Raw genomic sequence first — 16,505 nt, forward strand, 5'->3', positions numbered from 1 at the left:
TAAAAATAGCCTTCTAATCTGGCTACAATTAGCAACCAAACGCTGAATAAGTTTATTTCCACTCTATTTTCCTTCTGCAGAACTGTCGCTTTGTCACAAAACCAACTTGACTGAGCAGAATTCTGGTACAATTTATCGAAGCTAGAAAACCATCGAGTATTATATTTTGGAGTGGAATATCTCGGTCAACATCAAGTAGTTTCTGTTTTCTATGTTATGAAGGTAGGATACGGTTTGTCGTAGAATGAATTGCTAGCCCTTGCATGAGAAATATCCATTCTGCAAAATGAATCGAAGTACACAATGTACTGTTATATATTTTGCCTTGACTGGATCGATGAATATCAACGGTATGTAACAAACATGTTTTACAATATATTATGGAACCTGCTGTTTGGTAGACGGGAATTAAATGTGTATCCGTATTCAAAACGTACATTGTATGCAAGTTTATATCTAATGCGCCGAACATGGCTATTTTCCAGATGGAAGTCTATATTCATTTATCTTCCTAAGCGTAATTGATGCATATTGTTCAGGAAGCATCATTGTTGTAGTTAGTATTATTATTATCATTATTATTATTATTATTATTATTATTATTATTATTATTATTATTATTATTATTATTATTATTGAGTGAGAGAGTAGTGCATCCCATCAAAGTGACACTGGGGTAAAATATACGAAGCCAATTATACCCATCATGACTACCCGTCTGATAAGGGTACACGTCGTATATATGTATATATATATATGTATGTGTGTGTATATGTTCGTGTCTGTGTTTATCCCGCCAACATCGCTTGGCAGCCGATGCTAGTGTGTTTACGTCCCCGTAACTTAGCGGTTCGGCAAAAGAGATGGAATAAGTACTAGGCTTACAAAGAATAAGTCCTGGGGTCGGTTTGCTCGACTAAAGGCGGTGCTCCAGCATGGCTACAGTCAAATGACTGAAACAAGTAAAAGAGTTAATGAGATATCTCTCCATGCTGTGAATTCAGTTCGCCACGTTGTCATTGAGTTTTGTATTAATTTTATGCTATTGTGGGAAACCTTAAGCAGTCTAGGTCATTCAATAATCCTCGAGTGTGGGACCATGTCAGATGCATTCCTGTAGTCCACCCATGCCATCGCCAAACTTTTGTGTCTTTTCTTGCAATCAGCCAATCAGCCTACATAGTTTTATCGATAAAATTGATCGTTCATTATTATTATTATTATTATTATTATTATTATTATTATTATTATTATTATTATTACTATTGTTACTTTTGTTATTATTATTATTATTGTCATTATTATTATTATCAATATTATGATTATCATCGTCATCATCATCAAAACAGTATGTTTAGGCCGGTTGTGAGGTGATTTAGTCATATATTTCCTGTTACCTTTCTTATTCTCAGCCTTGACACTCTTCTTCTACTTCTTCTTCTTCTTCTTCTTCTTCTTCTTCTTCTTCTTCTTCTTCTTCTTATTATTATTATTATTATTATTATTATTTTTATTTTCCTTCTTCTTCTTCTTCTTCTTCTTCTTCTTCTTCTTCTTCTTCTTCTTCTTCTTTTCCTTCTTCCTTGTTTGTTTCTTTCCTTCTTTCTTTCTTCTGTATCTGTTTTGTTGATCTTTCTTAATACTGTCGATTCTCCCGTTTTATGTTATTTTCGCTTGCTTAATGCATCTGTTATCGATTGTCTCTTTATTCGCTTATTACAACCATATCGGTTGCTAATGTTATATATCGCCGAGAGTAATATTACATCTTTAACTTGTTTTGCATGATCTTTCAAACGCTGTTGCATTGGACGATATAGAATTTACAATCGAAGAATATCATGGGAAAAAGATTCTTAGGATTATACCATGTGTATTTTTTTCGAATTGGTAAGCAATAAATAACAGTTCCTTTCATAGATTGATTCGCTTTTCAGGAACACGAGCTTGAGAATTGATAAGATTCTTCAATATAAAGCAGAATAAAATGTATGTATTTAATACATATCTAGATGTTATATTAGTGGAGTGGCATTGGTTCCATAAGAGAAATGATACCCGTTGGAATCGCTCATTATATAAAATAAGGGCTAGACTTTTCATAAAGGTGTATAGGGTCCAGTACCAATACATTGGACATAAATTCACTTCTCTGAAATTAATGTTTTTTGGTTGGAATAAGGAACGCTTAACGCTTTGCTTAATTTACTTCTTGTATTAGAAGCTACGCTCCTTGCGGTACGTGAAAGTTAAAAACATGAGAGGGAATATAATACAAAGCGAACAAAAGCAGAATTAGTCAGATTCAGATGTTCCTGTTTTGAAATGACTAATCTTTACCCTTAATGACAATTATCATCAAAAAGAGGTGAGGAATCATAGAATTATATCCAGGACAGAAATAAAAACAAATAGAGTGGGATTGATCCTTAGAGAATGCAGTGACTCCTCTGAGAGTATATCATTAGTATTAGACATTGTCTGCAATGCAAGGTCTTATACGTAATTACCAGGGTTTATAATGTCTGAATATACGAGAGGGCCCCAAAAAGTTCCTGGCTTTCAGCGTATCGTGAAAGTTCAGTTTCAAGGCCCAGCCTTCTGAGTTCTTTTACATTCCCTAGAAAAGCTGAAGGACGATGCAATAAGTGAGTGAATCTGAGAGGGGAATACGTTGAATATAGTCATTATTAACTGATCCTCCTGTATTTCTTTTATTCAAAGCCGGGAGCTTTTCAGCACTCCATCGAATGTGTAGTTTCATTACGAAGAAGACATTGTCTGATCAAGTGATTTAAGATATTTTTTGATAGTTTCCTCTCGTTTCAAAGATTTATACGCAGATGTGATCTAGTGTCGTTCCAGTAATTAGTTACAATAACAAACGTTCCTCTGTTAAAACTGGTTTCACATTCTGATACATTGCCAACGATTTTAGGGTAGGGAAGATTTAGTCGCTTACATGCACCTCAAAACTTGAAAGGCACTTTCTTTTATGGACACAAAAAGAATGAAAAGCCAAGCTATGCTCGCCGCCATTTGATCTCAGAATATAAAAGAGTTGAAAGAAATACTGTAAATATTTTTGTATGATGCTTACTTTTTGGCTTCCGCTAATGAAGCACAAAATACTGAACGATAATACTTTTTGTCAACAAAATGTTCAATGATATTGGAATAAAAGTTACAAAGAACAGAATGGTTAATGTAGTGTAAGCCTCATATATAATTTGACTTTTTAAGAGCGACGCAGCTACCACAAATACACCAAGAATTGAAGTAACCACCAGAAGGATTAGTGTCTTGAAGTAAAAGAATGAAAAATTATTTTCGTCTCACAAAACCCAGATTTATATCTAGCTCGGACTGACAAGGGAAGGTGAACTCAGTTGACCACATACGTTACGGTACCTTATGATTTGTACTAAATGTTTGTTTGTGATTGAAGTACCACAGCAGCAATTTTATGGGAGGGATGTCCTTGATTCCAGTATCAACTTCGGATTTGCCTCAGCAGGGTTTCAACGCAGTATGTAAATACCTGAAAAAAACCCCCTAGACCTTTATAAATTAAGTAACATAAAACATATTCATCTGCGTTAGACGAAAAATATTTCGTGTATGATGGATAGTTAAAACAAATATAGATTAAAATATAACATAAGAAGTAATTATTCGTACAAAACAAAAGCCTCGAACAATGAGTATTATGCGTAGCCATTCGAGTGGGTGTAATGCATGTCTGCCATTCACTCTTAATAATCTAGAAAACTGCAACTAATTACATAGTAACTATTCGATTTCATCGTCAGACAATTCAAAGCTGTCGTTTTCTGTGAGATAAAATTTAAGACGCAAGAAACATTATATAAAGAGAGAGAGAGAGAGAGAGAGAGAGAGAGAGAGAGAGAGAGAGAGAGAGAGAGAGAGAGAGAGGGAGAGAGAGAGAGAGAGAGAGAGAGAGAGAGAGAGAGAGAGAGAGAGAGAAATAAATGTCAAAATGTTTCTGATTTCTTTCCATTTTCACAGCATTTAGCAGATATCTGTTTTTGAAAAGTTTTCAACTGCTGGTAATATGTCAGAAATGACAAAACTTCAGGCATAGATTTCTAAATGTAGGCACAAGACCGGCAATTGGATTGCGACATGATTGCATAAATAAACTGTATATACTGTAGTCCAATAACTATGCAACATTTTCAGTATATCAGAAAAGATACGCTTGTTTTGCACAATGTATCCAAATCTAAAACGATACATTTATCTTTGGAAATCTACCATTCAACGCCTTCTCCGGCCAGTCAGCTAATTTCTGTTATTTGTTCTGACTTTTAACTTCATCTGGGTTTTTGGCTTCCCTATCTCTTGCTGTGACACTAGCAGCTTTTAATAAACTTTCTTCCCTATAACTTACATGGGAGTCTATATCTACTCTAGCAAACTCCATGCTGTCTACTGATATTAACCGTCTTCCACCTTCCTTTCTAGGTAAGCATAATGTTGCTATCCCTGTCCTTGAGTCCATGCTAGGTTTTCAGTCTAGTTTTGCTAATTCAATTTTTGTCCAATCTACAAAAGCAGCTGAGCATCTAAGTAATGATACTTCAGAAGTATTCACAGCCTTCACTAGATTCGGACCATTTAAATTTGACTTCATTAGCTTCCTCACTTTTCTGATGTACTTCTCAATCTTGGTTTTCGTTTCTCTAGTTAGTATTCTGTCAAATTCTAATATTTATACCAGATACACCTTTCAATAATTTGAATATCTGGCCATCTGGTATTTGGATGCCTTCACTGTTGACTACCAGTCCCGTTCTTATGACTGATGTTGCACAGTTATTATTATTATTATTATTATTATTATTATTATTATTGCCTTTGCATAGCCTCTAATGCTGGAGATGTACTACAGTGTCAGCTGTTCACTACCAGTGAACGAAGGTAACACATCTTATTTTTCGAGCACCATCCGTAATATACGAGCGGTTCATTAATATTATTATTATTTTTATTATTATTATTATTTTTTTTTTTTTTTCAGAATATCCGAAATGAACTGATAAGAAATGCGACTGAGACTATGAAATTACAAAGAGTAAAATATATGAGGTATGTGTGAAAAATTCCCTAAATATTTGGTACTGTAGAGAGGATGAAATTGATACATGAGATGACATGTGATCTAAACTTACTTTTCACTTTGAGTGATATGAATCATTGGAGTGATCAAAAGTGATCTGTTGTTTTACATTGTTTGATCTATCCCAACAGCTATATCTATTTGAAACCTAATATTAGTTTTCAAACAATCTGATTGTTAAGGAAAACTAATCGTAAATTATCTTGTTAAATAAGTCGATTGGAACAGTCCGTGTTGTATCAAGGACATAAATACAAACGTGCAAACACGAACAGACACACGCACATGTGCACTCACATACGCACACACACACACACACATACACACTTGTATACTCACATATCTATATTCAATACATATATGTATATATATGCATATGTGTATACACAAACATACACATATAAAGAGACAGAGAAAGAAAGAAATGGAGAATGAGCGAGCGGTTCCAGCTAAACTATATAAAATGCCTGAAACATTGAAATATCAACTTATGAAGGAATGAATGATGTATAAGAGCTAAATCTTAATGACATGGTTAGTTCGAGCAAATCCTCTCTATGAGTGCTGCACAAGCAATTTCGAAGCATATTGTAGTTCTATTTATACCAAGAATACTATTTATAACAACAGTCAAGAGATAGATATAAATTTACTTCTTGTTTCTCTAAGAACAGACATAAACTTCATGTTGACAAAGAGTCCAGGACTCCAACTAAAGAGTATAAAACGCACCGAATTGTCTCCCCTTATCCACATTTCCTGTTTGACACATAAACATTCAGCCTTTTTATACACAACACTAATCTAAAATACATGCATCCTAATCTTTCTAACAATTATCTACATGGATTACCATTGAACTTCAAAAGCTCCAAGACAATATAATGTATTGGCATATTTATTTTTTTAATATTTTTTTACTTTTTTGTAAAAAACATTATTTTCATTTTCCCTCTTCTTGAAAGTTTGCCATGCAATAAAGGCCGGTTACAGATCCTTTTTAATCCTCCTTATACACAACTATATGTAAATATACTTTCAGTTTAGCATTCTGCCTTATTATTATTATCATCATTTTTTTAATTTTTTTTATTTTCCTATATATATATATATATATATATATGTGTGTGTGTATGTGTGTGTGTGTGTGTGTGTGTGTGTGTGTGTATGTGTGTGTGTGTGTGTGTGTGTGTATACATTTGACAAATATTAAGTTTCGAAGTTACAATTTAGTTTGTATCGTACAAAGTAAATATTGTCGCCAATTTGCTTTATACGCATGTGTTAATGTTCTTTGATCAATATCTAATCGTGTTTGAATGCCTGTACACTGGTGTGAAGTTGAAAATCACAGTGCGTTAGTATTTATGTTATGTATATTTAATATTGAATATAATATTGTCTACTTAATGACGATTTTAATATTTCCCCAAATCCCACTTGCTAAGACGCATGTAATATCCATAACATAGTCAGCTTTGCAATGCAGGTCTATTATTTCGCAGTATATAATTACTAATTGAACATTCTATATTTAATGAACACTTTTATCTTCTTCCCGTTGGTTTGAAAGATTTTCATTTCATTATCCAGATATTCATTGTTGAAGTTTCATTGTAGATTTACTTTCACTTTCATAGTACAAAGTGGAACTATTCTTCTTATCACTTTTCGATTGCAACATATGTCAAGTACATCAATAATACGTTTCTCATACAAGTCTACCTCACTATCCAATCATTAACAGGCATGAGTTCCCCCGAGTTTCCTATACTACTCCGCTATTTCATCTATATAACAATTATTGCAGAAAGAAACTCACACGATATTGTCTTAGCAAATATGTGTTACTCTCACTTGTCGTAGGAATATTGCTAATCTCTTTTTCTTTTATTGTTTATTATTTCTTTCTTTTATTGATCTGTGACCATGATGGGGCACCGACTTGAAGAATTTCTAGTCGAATGCATCGAACCCAGAACATTTTGCTTAATCCTGATACTTATTCTATTAACTGAACAGCTAAGGTAAGGGTGTGTCAACACCCTAACAACCAGTTGTCAAGCCGCGTGGGGGGAACACAGACACAAACACACACATGCATATATATGTATATATATATATATATATATATATATATATATATATATATATATATATATATATATATATATATATATATATATATATATATATATATATATATATATATATATATATATATATTAACGACGGGATTCTTTTAGTAGTCTAGCGAATCTACTCATGAAGCGCTTTGGTCAGCCCGGGGCTAGAGCAGAAGACACTTGTCCAAACTCAGTGGGACTGAGCTGTAAACCATGTGGTTGGGAAGCGACCTTCTTAGTACATAACCATGTCAGCACCTATGTTACAGGACGTAAACAAACCAAAGGCAGGTTGTTAATTGATGCGGCACCATTACTGACACAAATACACACATACGCGCGCGCACACCTATATGTATGCATATGAGTATGAGAACGGGTTCCATAGTTCCTTTTATACACAATTTTCATAAAGGCGCAGGATTGGTTGTGTGGTAAGTAGCTTGCTTACGAACCACATGGTTCCGGGTTCAGTCCCACTGCGTGGCACCTTGGGTAAGTGTCTTCTACCATAGTCTCGAGCCGACCAAAGCCTTGTGAGTGGATTTGGTAGATGGAAACTGAGAGAATCCCGTCGTATATATGGATTTATGTGTGTGTGTTTGTGTGTCTATTTGTCCCCCCAACATCGCTTGACAACCGATGCTGGTGTGTTTACGTCGCCGTAAAATGGCGGTTTGGCAAAAGAGGGTGATAGAGTAAATATTAGTCATACAAAGAATAAGTCCTGGGGTCGATTTTCTCGACTAAAGGTGGTGCTCCAGCATGGCCACAGTGAAATGATTGAAGCAAGCAAAAGAGTAAAAGAGAATAAACTATAGGTTGATCGAGGATTAAAGTAGAAGTCATTTGCACAAAGTGTCGCGCCCTGAACCGGAATCCAAAACCACGTTGTTGCAAAGTAAGTTTTTTCACTACTCATAATAAATTACATTTCTAAAAACATATGGTGTTGTATGTACCGGAGTTTGTCATATTCATATATGAATGACGTGTAAGGCAGTGATTGGCTGAACCTTTAGCACGCAAGGCAATTCGCGGGGCAAAAAGGAAAAATCCTCAGTTCTCAGTTCAAACATCTTCTGAGGTCGACTTTACCTGTTATCTTTTCGTGGTCTATGAAATAAGCCTTGGTTGAGCTCTGTGGTCGATGTAAACGACTTACACTTCCCCCCGATGAAATGACTGAAACCAATATATTAACAATGTGTATGTTCATGTCAGCACGCAAATATATTCGTGGGATAATTTTGATTAAGGCAGTATCTTCACTATAGTAGCAGCCTTTTTACGAGTTCCTTGTAATTTCTAAAATTGATTTTAATACAAATCATAGCGAGTACACGCATAGGAATTCCATACCCTAAGTTATCTAGTAACATTCGAGAATATGCCTACTGGAAAGAACGCAAGGTCCTACACTAAATGACATTATTGAATATTTGAATTCCTATGCGTATAGAATATATTTAAACAGGAAATTGAAATGATCCATATATGTATTTCATTTCAAATATTGAATTTTGTTTTAATTTCCACATTTAATTTTAGCCGAGTAAATGTTAAATGTTAAACTTATTGATTACTAAAGAATTTTCGATAAACTTAAAATTAAATTGCACAAGCCTAATTTTGTTATATCTTCATGCATTCTATATTATTGTAATGTATTGCTTCTTGCCATGGTTGTTGTACAGTGTCATTGAAATCATATGTCTGCACTGATGGTGCATATAAATGCATATATTTATTTGTAACATTTCATTAAACGTCAAGCGAGCAATGCCCATGGCATTTTGAGATTAACGGGGACTTTCTTGTCATAAGGTGCAGCATAGTTGCAAAGCTTGTTACAGGATGACACTCGCTAATTTGTATATAAAGTGCCTCTTTATAGCCACTGTATGTCATTTGCAACTGTTTCTAATTCTGTGTGAGTGTGTGTCCTTGCGCGCAGCTTATATCTCACAATAAATGGGGAAGTATTGTTAAATAAACGAAACTTTCTTTTATTTTTCTTGGTACATATAAATTTCCTTGCCTAAACCCACATAATAATGCTTGTATTTTTTTGTACATTTCGGAACATCCAAAACGTATTTCTATTATTATCTTTATCATACTAGAGAATAATTGTGCACATACATGTCCTCATATTATAATATACATGGGGTCTTATATTGATAACTATCCCGTTATTTTTGTCTTTACTACTAATGCGAAATTTCTTCTCTTTGATCTTCCTTTGGCATTTGGATCCAATATGCTATGTCCATCTATTCCATTTTCTATATCACAATTATTTTTGCCGGAGAGTTTGAAATAACTAGTTGTTCTTCACAATTTTAAAATGTTCTGACATATTCCTTCTTGTGCACGTTTAATTCATCTATACCCAGTAATAGCAAAGACAAAATTTCTTTTCTAATGCCCGAAGCAATATACGGGTTATTTGTTATTTTATTTCTGTGTAGTCGTTATGCCTATATGTAATGCAACCTGCATCTCTTGTACTCTTACGTCTTACGGTGTGGAATATAATTAAATTCCTCCTTACTTTATTTTGTATGCGTAACTACGTGAGGTAGATGTTAATTGGATCTTGTAAGGTATGTCTTTAGTTCGCAATGAGATTTCGGTTTTGAAAAGCACATAGTTTTCAGTTAGTCAGTAAAATATATTGCCTTCTTATGTATTAATAAATGAATAATAGAGTAACATTTGGTTTTATACATCAATCACATCCATTCTTTATACAAATATTTTTGAGCTATCCACAATTGCCTTTTTTGTGGTCATTTCTTCTTAGCGTTCCTGTATGAATATATTAATATAATTTTCTTTTTATTACAGTGCAGGTTTCTTTCAATGTTTTCATTCGTTTATGCTTGATCTTGCATCCCAGCGCTATATTAGCAGTTTTTTCATTCCATTTTCATTAATGCCTTCTAGAATATTTATAATTTTGTACTTTTCATCTATAGACTTCTGTTATATAAAGATAGCCTATTTTGTACAGCTTACTACGTACATGTTTCATATATGAATTACCCTTTGAAGAAGAATAATAAAGAATTAAATTATTTGTTATTATTCTTGTCTTGCAATTTGTTCTTTCTTCGCCATCGTTTTTTTTTTTCTTTTTTCCTTTCGTAGATTGTTTATCTTTCAAGAACCGAGTAGTGTTTTCTTTTGCCAATATTTCTTATTTCTTGATGAACACATCACATTTTGTTTGTTCCTTGCTCAAGTATGATCCGATTTTTTTTTACGCTCTTGTCTTCTGACAAGCCATATAAAGCATACCAGCAACACAATATGTAGCTTTTACATGAGACAAATCGACATGTTTGTACTTTCTATGACTCGTTTTGAAGATTCGATAACTAATTTAATTATTTCACAATATTTGTAGGTGGAAAGTAATTTTCGTCTTCGGTGGTTTTCAACGTGGAGAGATTTCTCAGTTGATATGAATAATTTCTCAAAACACTTAATATACTCTTTTCATTTATGATGCTATTTCTAGTTGTTTTTCTTGGTGTTTTGCTTCTTGTTTACCTCCGTTCACTGAAATGAATTTCCCACTTTTTGTAGTCGTTCTGTTTTTTTCTTTTTTGTTCTTCTGGAAACCCTACTGAATATCTTGTCGCATCATTATTCTGTTTATTTGCGGAGGGTTACGTCTCAAACCGATGCATAAATGAGAATTTATGAAATAATGAGATTTCAGCTGTCATACATTTTTTCAGTTCATTCAGCTTTTCATCTATAATTAGACAGTTTTGTTGGATTTATTCCTGCTTCTTAATACATTCATACGACGTACATAGCTTTGCTTGCCATATACAAGCCACTCATAGTGCCACTGAATTCATTATGCTTCTATTTCAGGATATCATATTTTCCTCGTTATTCTCTCTCTGCTAAGATACGTGTAGGCCGATATTGTATTTTCTATATCTACACCTGATGCCGTATACTCCAATATTCAGCATCTATTTTTATGTTCAGACAATAATGTAAAATGACATATTCCATGTCAGGTGTTATACAACGTGGACATGACACAGCGTATATAAAATTCAATATTTGAAGACATTTATTTACATTTGATTTGAAATCAGGAGACAATTCTGTCAATGGTCTTTCAGTGAATAGGTGTCGAGGGATATTGCTATAAACGATAGACGAACGCATGTGTGGGCATGTCTCATTGAAATAGAAATGCAAATGATTTTCTTGACTTTGCTCTTGCCATATGAAACGAGTAAAATATGTACTAGGAGCGTTGTCACGATCTTCGTAGATACCTGAATATCGTGTCAATAATTGATAAACCGTTGGTATTTGGAGAATTGTGTGCAAGGGTGACGGGTGGTAATTTCCAATTAGGGAACTGAGTTTTTTTGTTCTGATAAGGTAATTTCACCTTTCAGATAAAGTAATTTCAATTCCTGCTAGATCTGTGCTTTAGGTAATGTAGCCGTGGAAAAGAAATTTTCCAGTTCCTTGATAAGTGGGATTACTGCCGGTTTCATCTGAGGTGAAAGCGAGAGTAACAGTTGGACTACTTACTTATTCGCAGCAACAGCATAGCAAGTATATAGAACGTCGGAAGGCGGTCTGATTTCCTGACGGAGAAAATTCTCTGTAAAATGAACGGGAAAACATTTGGTAGAATTTAGCCCTTCCTCAAGTACAATGTGAAATTACCACAAATATGAGCAGCCAGTTAAAAGTTCTACCGAGCCCATTGATCTAGCAGATACGTAAAGAACCAACTTGCCTTCTCCAGAAAATGAACCCTTGGAACATTTAGATCTATTCTATTTAAAAGAAAACAAAGGACATGTAGGAATTTACATATATATATAAATTTTATATATATATACATATATATTATTGTATTTGGGGATGGTCATATTGCCAGTTTAGCCAATAAAAACACACGCACTGTATATTTGGTGTTAATTCCATGTCAGGTGTTATACAGTGCGTGTGTTTCTATTGGATAAACTGGCAATATGACCATCCCCAAATACAACAACATCTGTTTCAACACACGATTTCACATCAAAAATATTTCAAAACAAATATATAAACGGAATATACACATATATATATATATATATCGTTCATAATATGTCACACATATATCAGAATTCCAGGAAAATATGGTTTAGTCTTCACACACCAGCCTAACACTCACTTCTACCTATTTTCTCCTGCAATCGCAGTACCATCATTAAATGACTGCCATTTAATCAATATTCCATATAACATATGCTGCTTCTGAAGTGTTCATTTTCCATACATTTGATATTTTGGTATGTATAGATAAGTACCAATTATAATTAATTCGTAGTTGTCAACTAGAATCCATATGCTCATTGTCCAGCGTAAGAATGATACAACTATTTATATTTATTCTTATGAGTGCAAATATCGGATGGATTGCTACTTTGGAATAATGCTTAATTAGACGAATATATTTCAACAACTGCTTTGAATTCCACTTTTCCATTCATGATTAGTTATACGACTGCACCTTCTTGTTTCATGTTGCAAATAATAATTGTGAAGATATATATAATCCAATAAACTCCCCGTGACGAGTCTCACACGTTGATGTAACCACAGAGCTTCCCAACTGCGTCCTATACTTTTGGCAAATGTTCTCTACTACAGCCCCGTGTCAACGAAATCCTACACGGTTTTCATCCAAGGATAGTGCCCCTTGCTTTATTGTTCTCTTTATGAAACTTTCTGTGAACTCCAGAGACATTTCACGAGATATTTGGTGCTTCCATCCAAAATGGTGTCGGACACGGTCTCTCCATGTGATCACCTTGGAAAATGTTTAACTTGAAACCAATGGTATCCTTAATGCACAAATAAAGAAACTGTACCGACCAATGCCACGTTGAACCCTCATTCTCATTGGTTAGCATTTACGTATATGTAATATGTGTGTGTATATGTTTGTGGGTGTGTGTGTGTTTGTGGGTGCATGTGTGTGTTTGTGTGTTTGTGGAGCTGCTATGGCCCAGAGATCGCAGTTTCGAATGAGAGAAAACACCTAAAGCTCCACGTGGTACCGGCAGTGGGTGGTGGCGAACCCTGCCGTATTCTTTCACCACAACTTTCTCTCACTCTTTCTTCTTGTTGCTGTTGTACTTGTATTTCAAATGGCCAGCCTTGTCACACTCTGTTTCACGCTGAATCTCCCCAAGAACTATGGTAAAGTTTACACGTGTCTGTGGAGTGCTCAGCCACTTACACGTTATTTAACGAGCAGGTTGTTCCGTTGATCGGATCAACTTGAATGCTCGCCGTCGTAACCGACGGAGTACCACGATATATATATATATATATATATATATATATATATATATATATATATATATATATATACAATATTTATTAAAGGCTGTAAAATCTTCACATACTGTTACTCAGGCACAAAACGCAGATACACACACACACACACACACACACACACACACACACACACACACACACACATATATATATACAAACACATGCACACACATGTATGTGTGTTTGTATGTGAAGATTATATGTATGCAGTAATGGCTACACGTATACAATACAGCTCATAAGCAGATACATAAACGCGTGCTCACACACTCTTATAAACAGATGTATACACATCAACGTGGGATAAATTTACTTACTGCTATGCTAGCATAAATGCAAAATTGCGAACATTGTTAGGCGCGAACGCGAAATTGAATTCTTGCGATTGCAACGATGAAGATGTGATATTAGAATATAAAACATATGAAATATATGTATATTGTAAAATGTAAGCACACCTAAGTTCAATGATATACACAATAAACCCTTTGGTCTGCCAACATCACGACAAAGCCTTCATGGCGTATATTGTTGCAGCCGTTATCACAGCTATACACTTGTAAATATCTATCTATAATTCTACTTATCGGGAACTATATAAAGCTACACATTTAACTTACTAACCTGACTCTGATCTGTCTCTCTTTCTTTCTCTCTTTCTCTCTGTGTCTCCAAACAGAACAAAACACCATTTGCTGGCTTAAATGTTTCACACGCCTGTCTATACATATACACATGCACACATCTCTCTCTCTCTCTCTCTCTCTCTCTCTCTCTCTCTCTCTCTCTCTCTATCTATCTCTCTCTCTCTCTCTCTCTCTCTCTGTATTTATATATATACATATATATATATGTGTATATATATATATATATATATATATATATATATATATACATATATATATATATATATGTATATATATATATATATATATATATATATATATATATATATATATATATATATATATATATATATGTATGTATATATATATATACATATATATATATATATATATATATATATATATATATATATATATATATATATATATATGTATATATATATATATATACATATATATAAGTATATATATATGTATGTATGTATGTATGTATGTATGTATATGTATATGTATATGCATAATGTCGAGCTTTGCTTTGTCATGATGGAAAATATAGATTTTTCTATAATACTCTTTGGCTTTGTTATAACAATGATATTTAAAGAAACTCCACAAATATGACAGAAATGCATTCCAGTTTCAAATAGTTGCCAGTCCTATTGTGCAGAACACCTTATTGAATTTAGCGCATTGTGATAGGCATGAATCAGAGTTTGTTCTCTCCATGCATCGCTATATATGTGTGTGTGTGTATCTATATAAATGTATGCATCTATATAGGTGTGTGTGTGTGTATTTATCTATATATGTATGCATGTATTTGTGTATTAGATTTCATTTTGCACTATTTTCAGAAAACCCGCGCGTAGAGATATTGTAATAATGAAGTTATTGTCCGATATATTATTTTGAGATGGAATCAATAGAACAGCGTAGAAACCTATATCTATTTTCTTTAACCGCTGTTTTAGTATTAGTATTTTCATTATGCCACTTTTGTACTTCGGTATTCCATTATATACTTTGAGAAAAAGGTTAATTGGAATTCTAAACGCCACGAAGGCACAACACACAGATGAGGATATAAATATTTGAATACTTATGTTCGTTCATCGAGTAAAATAACTGAAATAGGTTACAGAAGGGACTTATAAATGTTTGGTTAAAATGGCTACGTATTACGCAGATAACACGTCCTATATTGTTTTATATTGCTAATGCTGATTCTGTTTCTATTTCTAATTTTAAACGTGTTATGCCTGTATACCTTAGATATTTCTCACAAAATAAAACACGTAAAATGTATGTCTGCTGCTGTAACTGCTGAAACTGTTCCACTTAAAAGTGAACTTAGGCTTGTGCTTCAATGCTTGTGTTGTTCCTACAGTTTTTGGTATTGGTGTAGCAAGCCAGCGGAGAGTTCTCAGTGGATACTAGACTCAGGTATCTGTTACTACATATTCTATATTTCTCTTATATCATCAGCAGATTGTGAACCCAATGTTCCAGGTGTTCAATCGATGGATAATGTCTATGTTCATAATCATATTTCGGCTGCTGAGAGTTTATCATTTTCCCGGAGAGTACGGAGGTTGGTCCTCATTTCCGTACTCTGGGAAAAGATGAACTGTGAACTCTATTCTCCTGTCTGTATTGTTTATCTACCTTTACTCGTTATTCTTCTATTTTATTCCTTATAATCTGTGAATTTCCCCGTCTAGAACTTTCATACATACTCACATTGTCTCTGATTGCGGAATACCCAGAGTACGGACATGCTAGCCTATCACTTGGGATATCGAGGAACAACTGCAGCTCCTCAAATTTACCTTACCTTAATTAAATTACTATAAATGACTGGAGATACTCATCCTGCCTTGGTTTTTGCTGTACTTTTCCTTTAATATATACCTGCTAACACGCAACTCGAACACGAGTCCTTAGCTCCAGCCTCACATATGAATTTGGTACTTAACGGATGGCCAATTATAGCTCTTAGATAACTCTGGTTGTTTATATCGTGTATTTCGCCTCCATTGCTAAATGCCAAAATCGTTCATAAATCACAAGCGAATATATGTGTTAATATATTAATATATTGCGTATATCCCTTAATTGTTGTAATTATATTTTATTACTCCTATATATATTGACTTCCGTATATCATTAAGCTTGATAAAATTTTCGGGAAATGATAACCAGTTGTATGTGTTTGTCTGTGTTTGT

The 16,505-nt window shown here is 33.9% G+C and overlaps 1 protein-coding gene across 13 annotated transcripts in view; it reads left to right on the top strand.

Moving 5' to 3' along the window:
* LOC106873878 (uncharacterized) overlaps positions 1-16,505 on the top strand; it is a 383,411-nt gene that overhangs the window by 223,677 nt on the left and 143,229 nt on the right. For 12 of the 13 annotated variants that reach the window (XM_089338413.1, XM_089338414.1, XM_089338415.1 and 9 more), the window contains one exon: positions 5,045-5,112. The exons of the other annotated variant lie outside the window; for it this stretch is intronic. In XM_089338413.1, the coding sequence (XP_089194539.1) occupies positions 5,084-5,112 (29 nt within the window). In that variant the 5' untranslated portion in view covers positions 5,045-5,083. The remainder of the gene's footprint in view (positions 1-5,044; positions 5,113-16,505) is intronic. 13 annotated transcript variants of the gene reach the window in all.

Source organism: Octopus bimaculoides, chromosome 20 (genome assembly GCF_046866305.1).
Source record: "Octopus bimaculoides isolate indiv1 chromosome 20, ASM4686630v1, whole genome shotgun sequence".
NCBI lineage: Eukaryota > Metazoa > Mollusca > Cephalopoda > Octopoda > Octopodidae > Octopus > Octopus bimaculoides.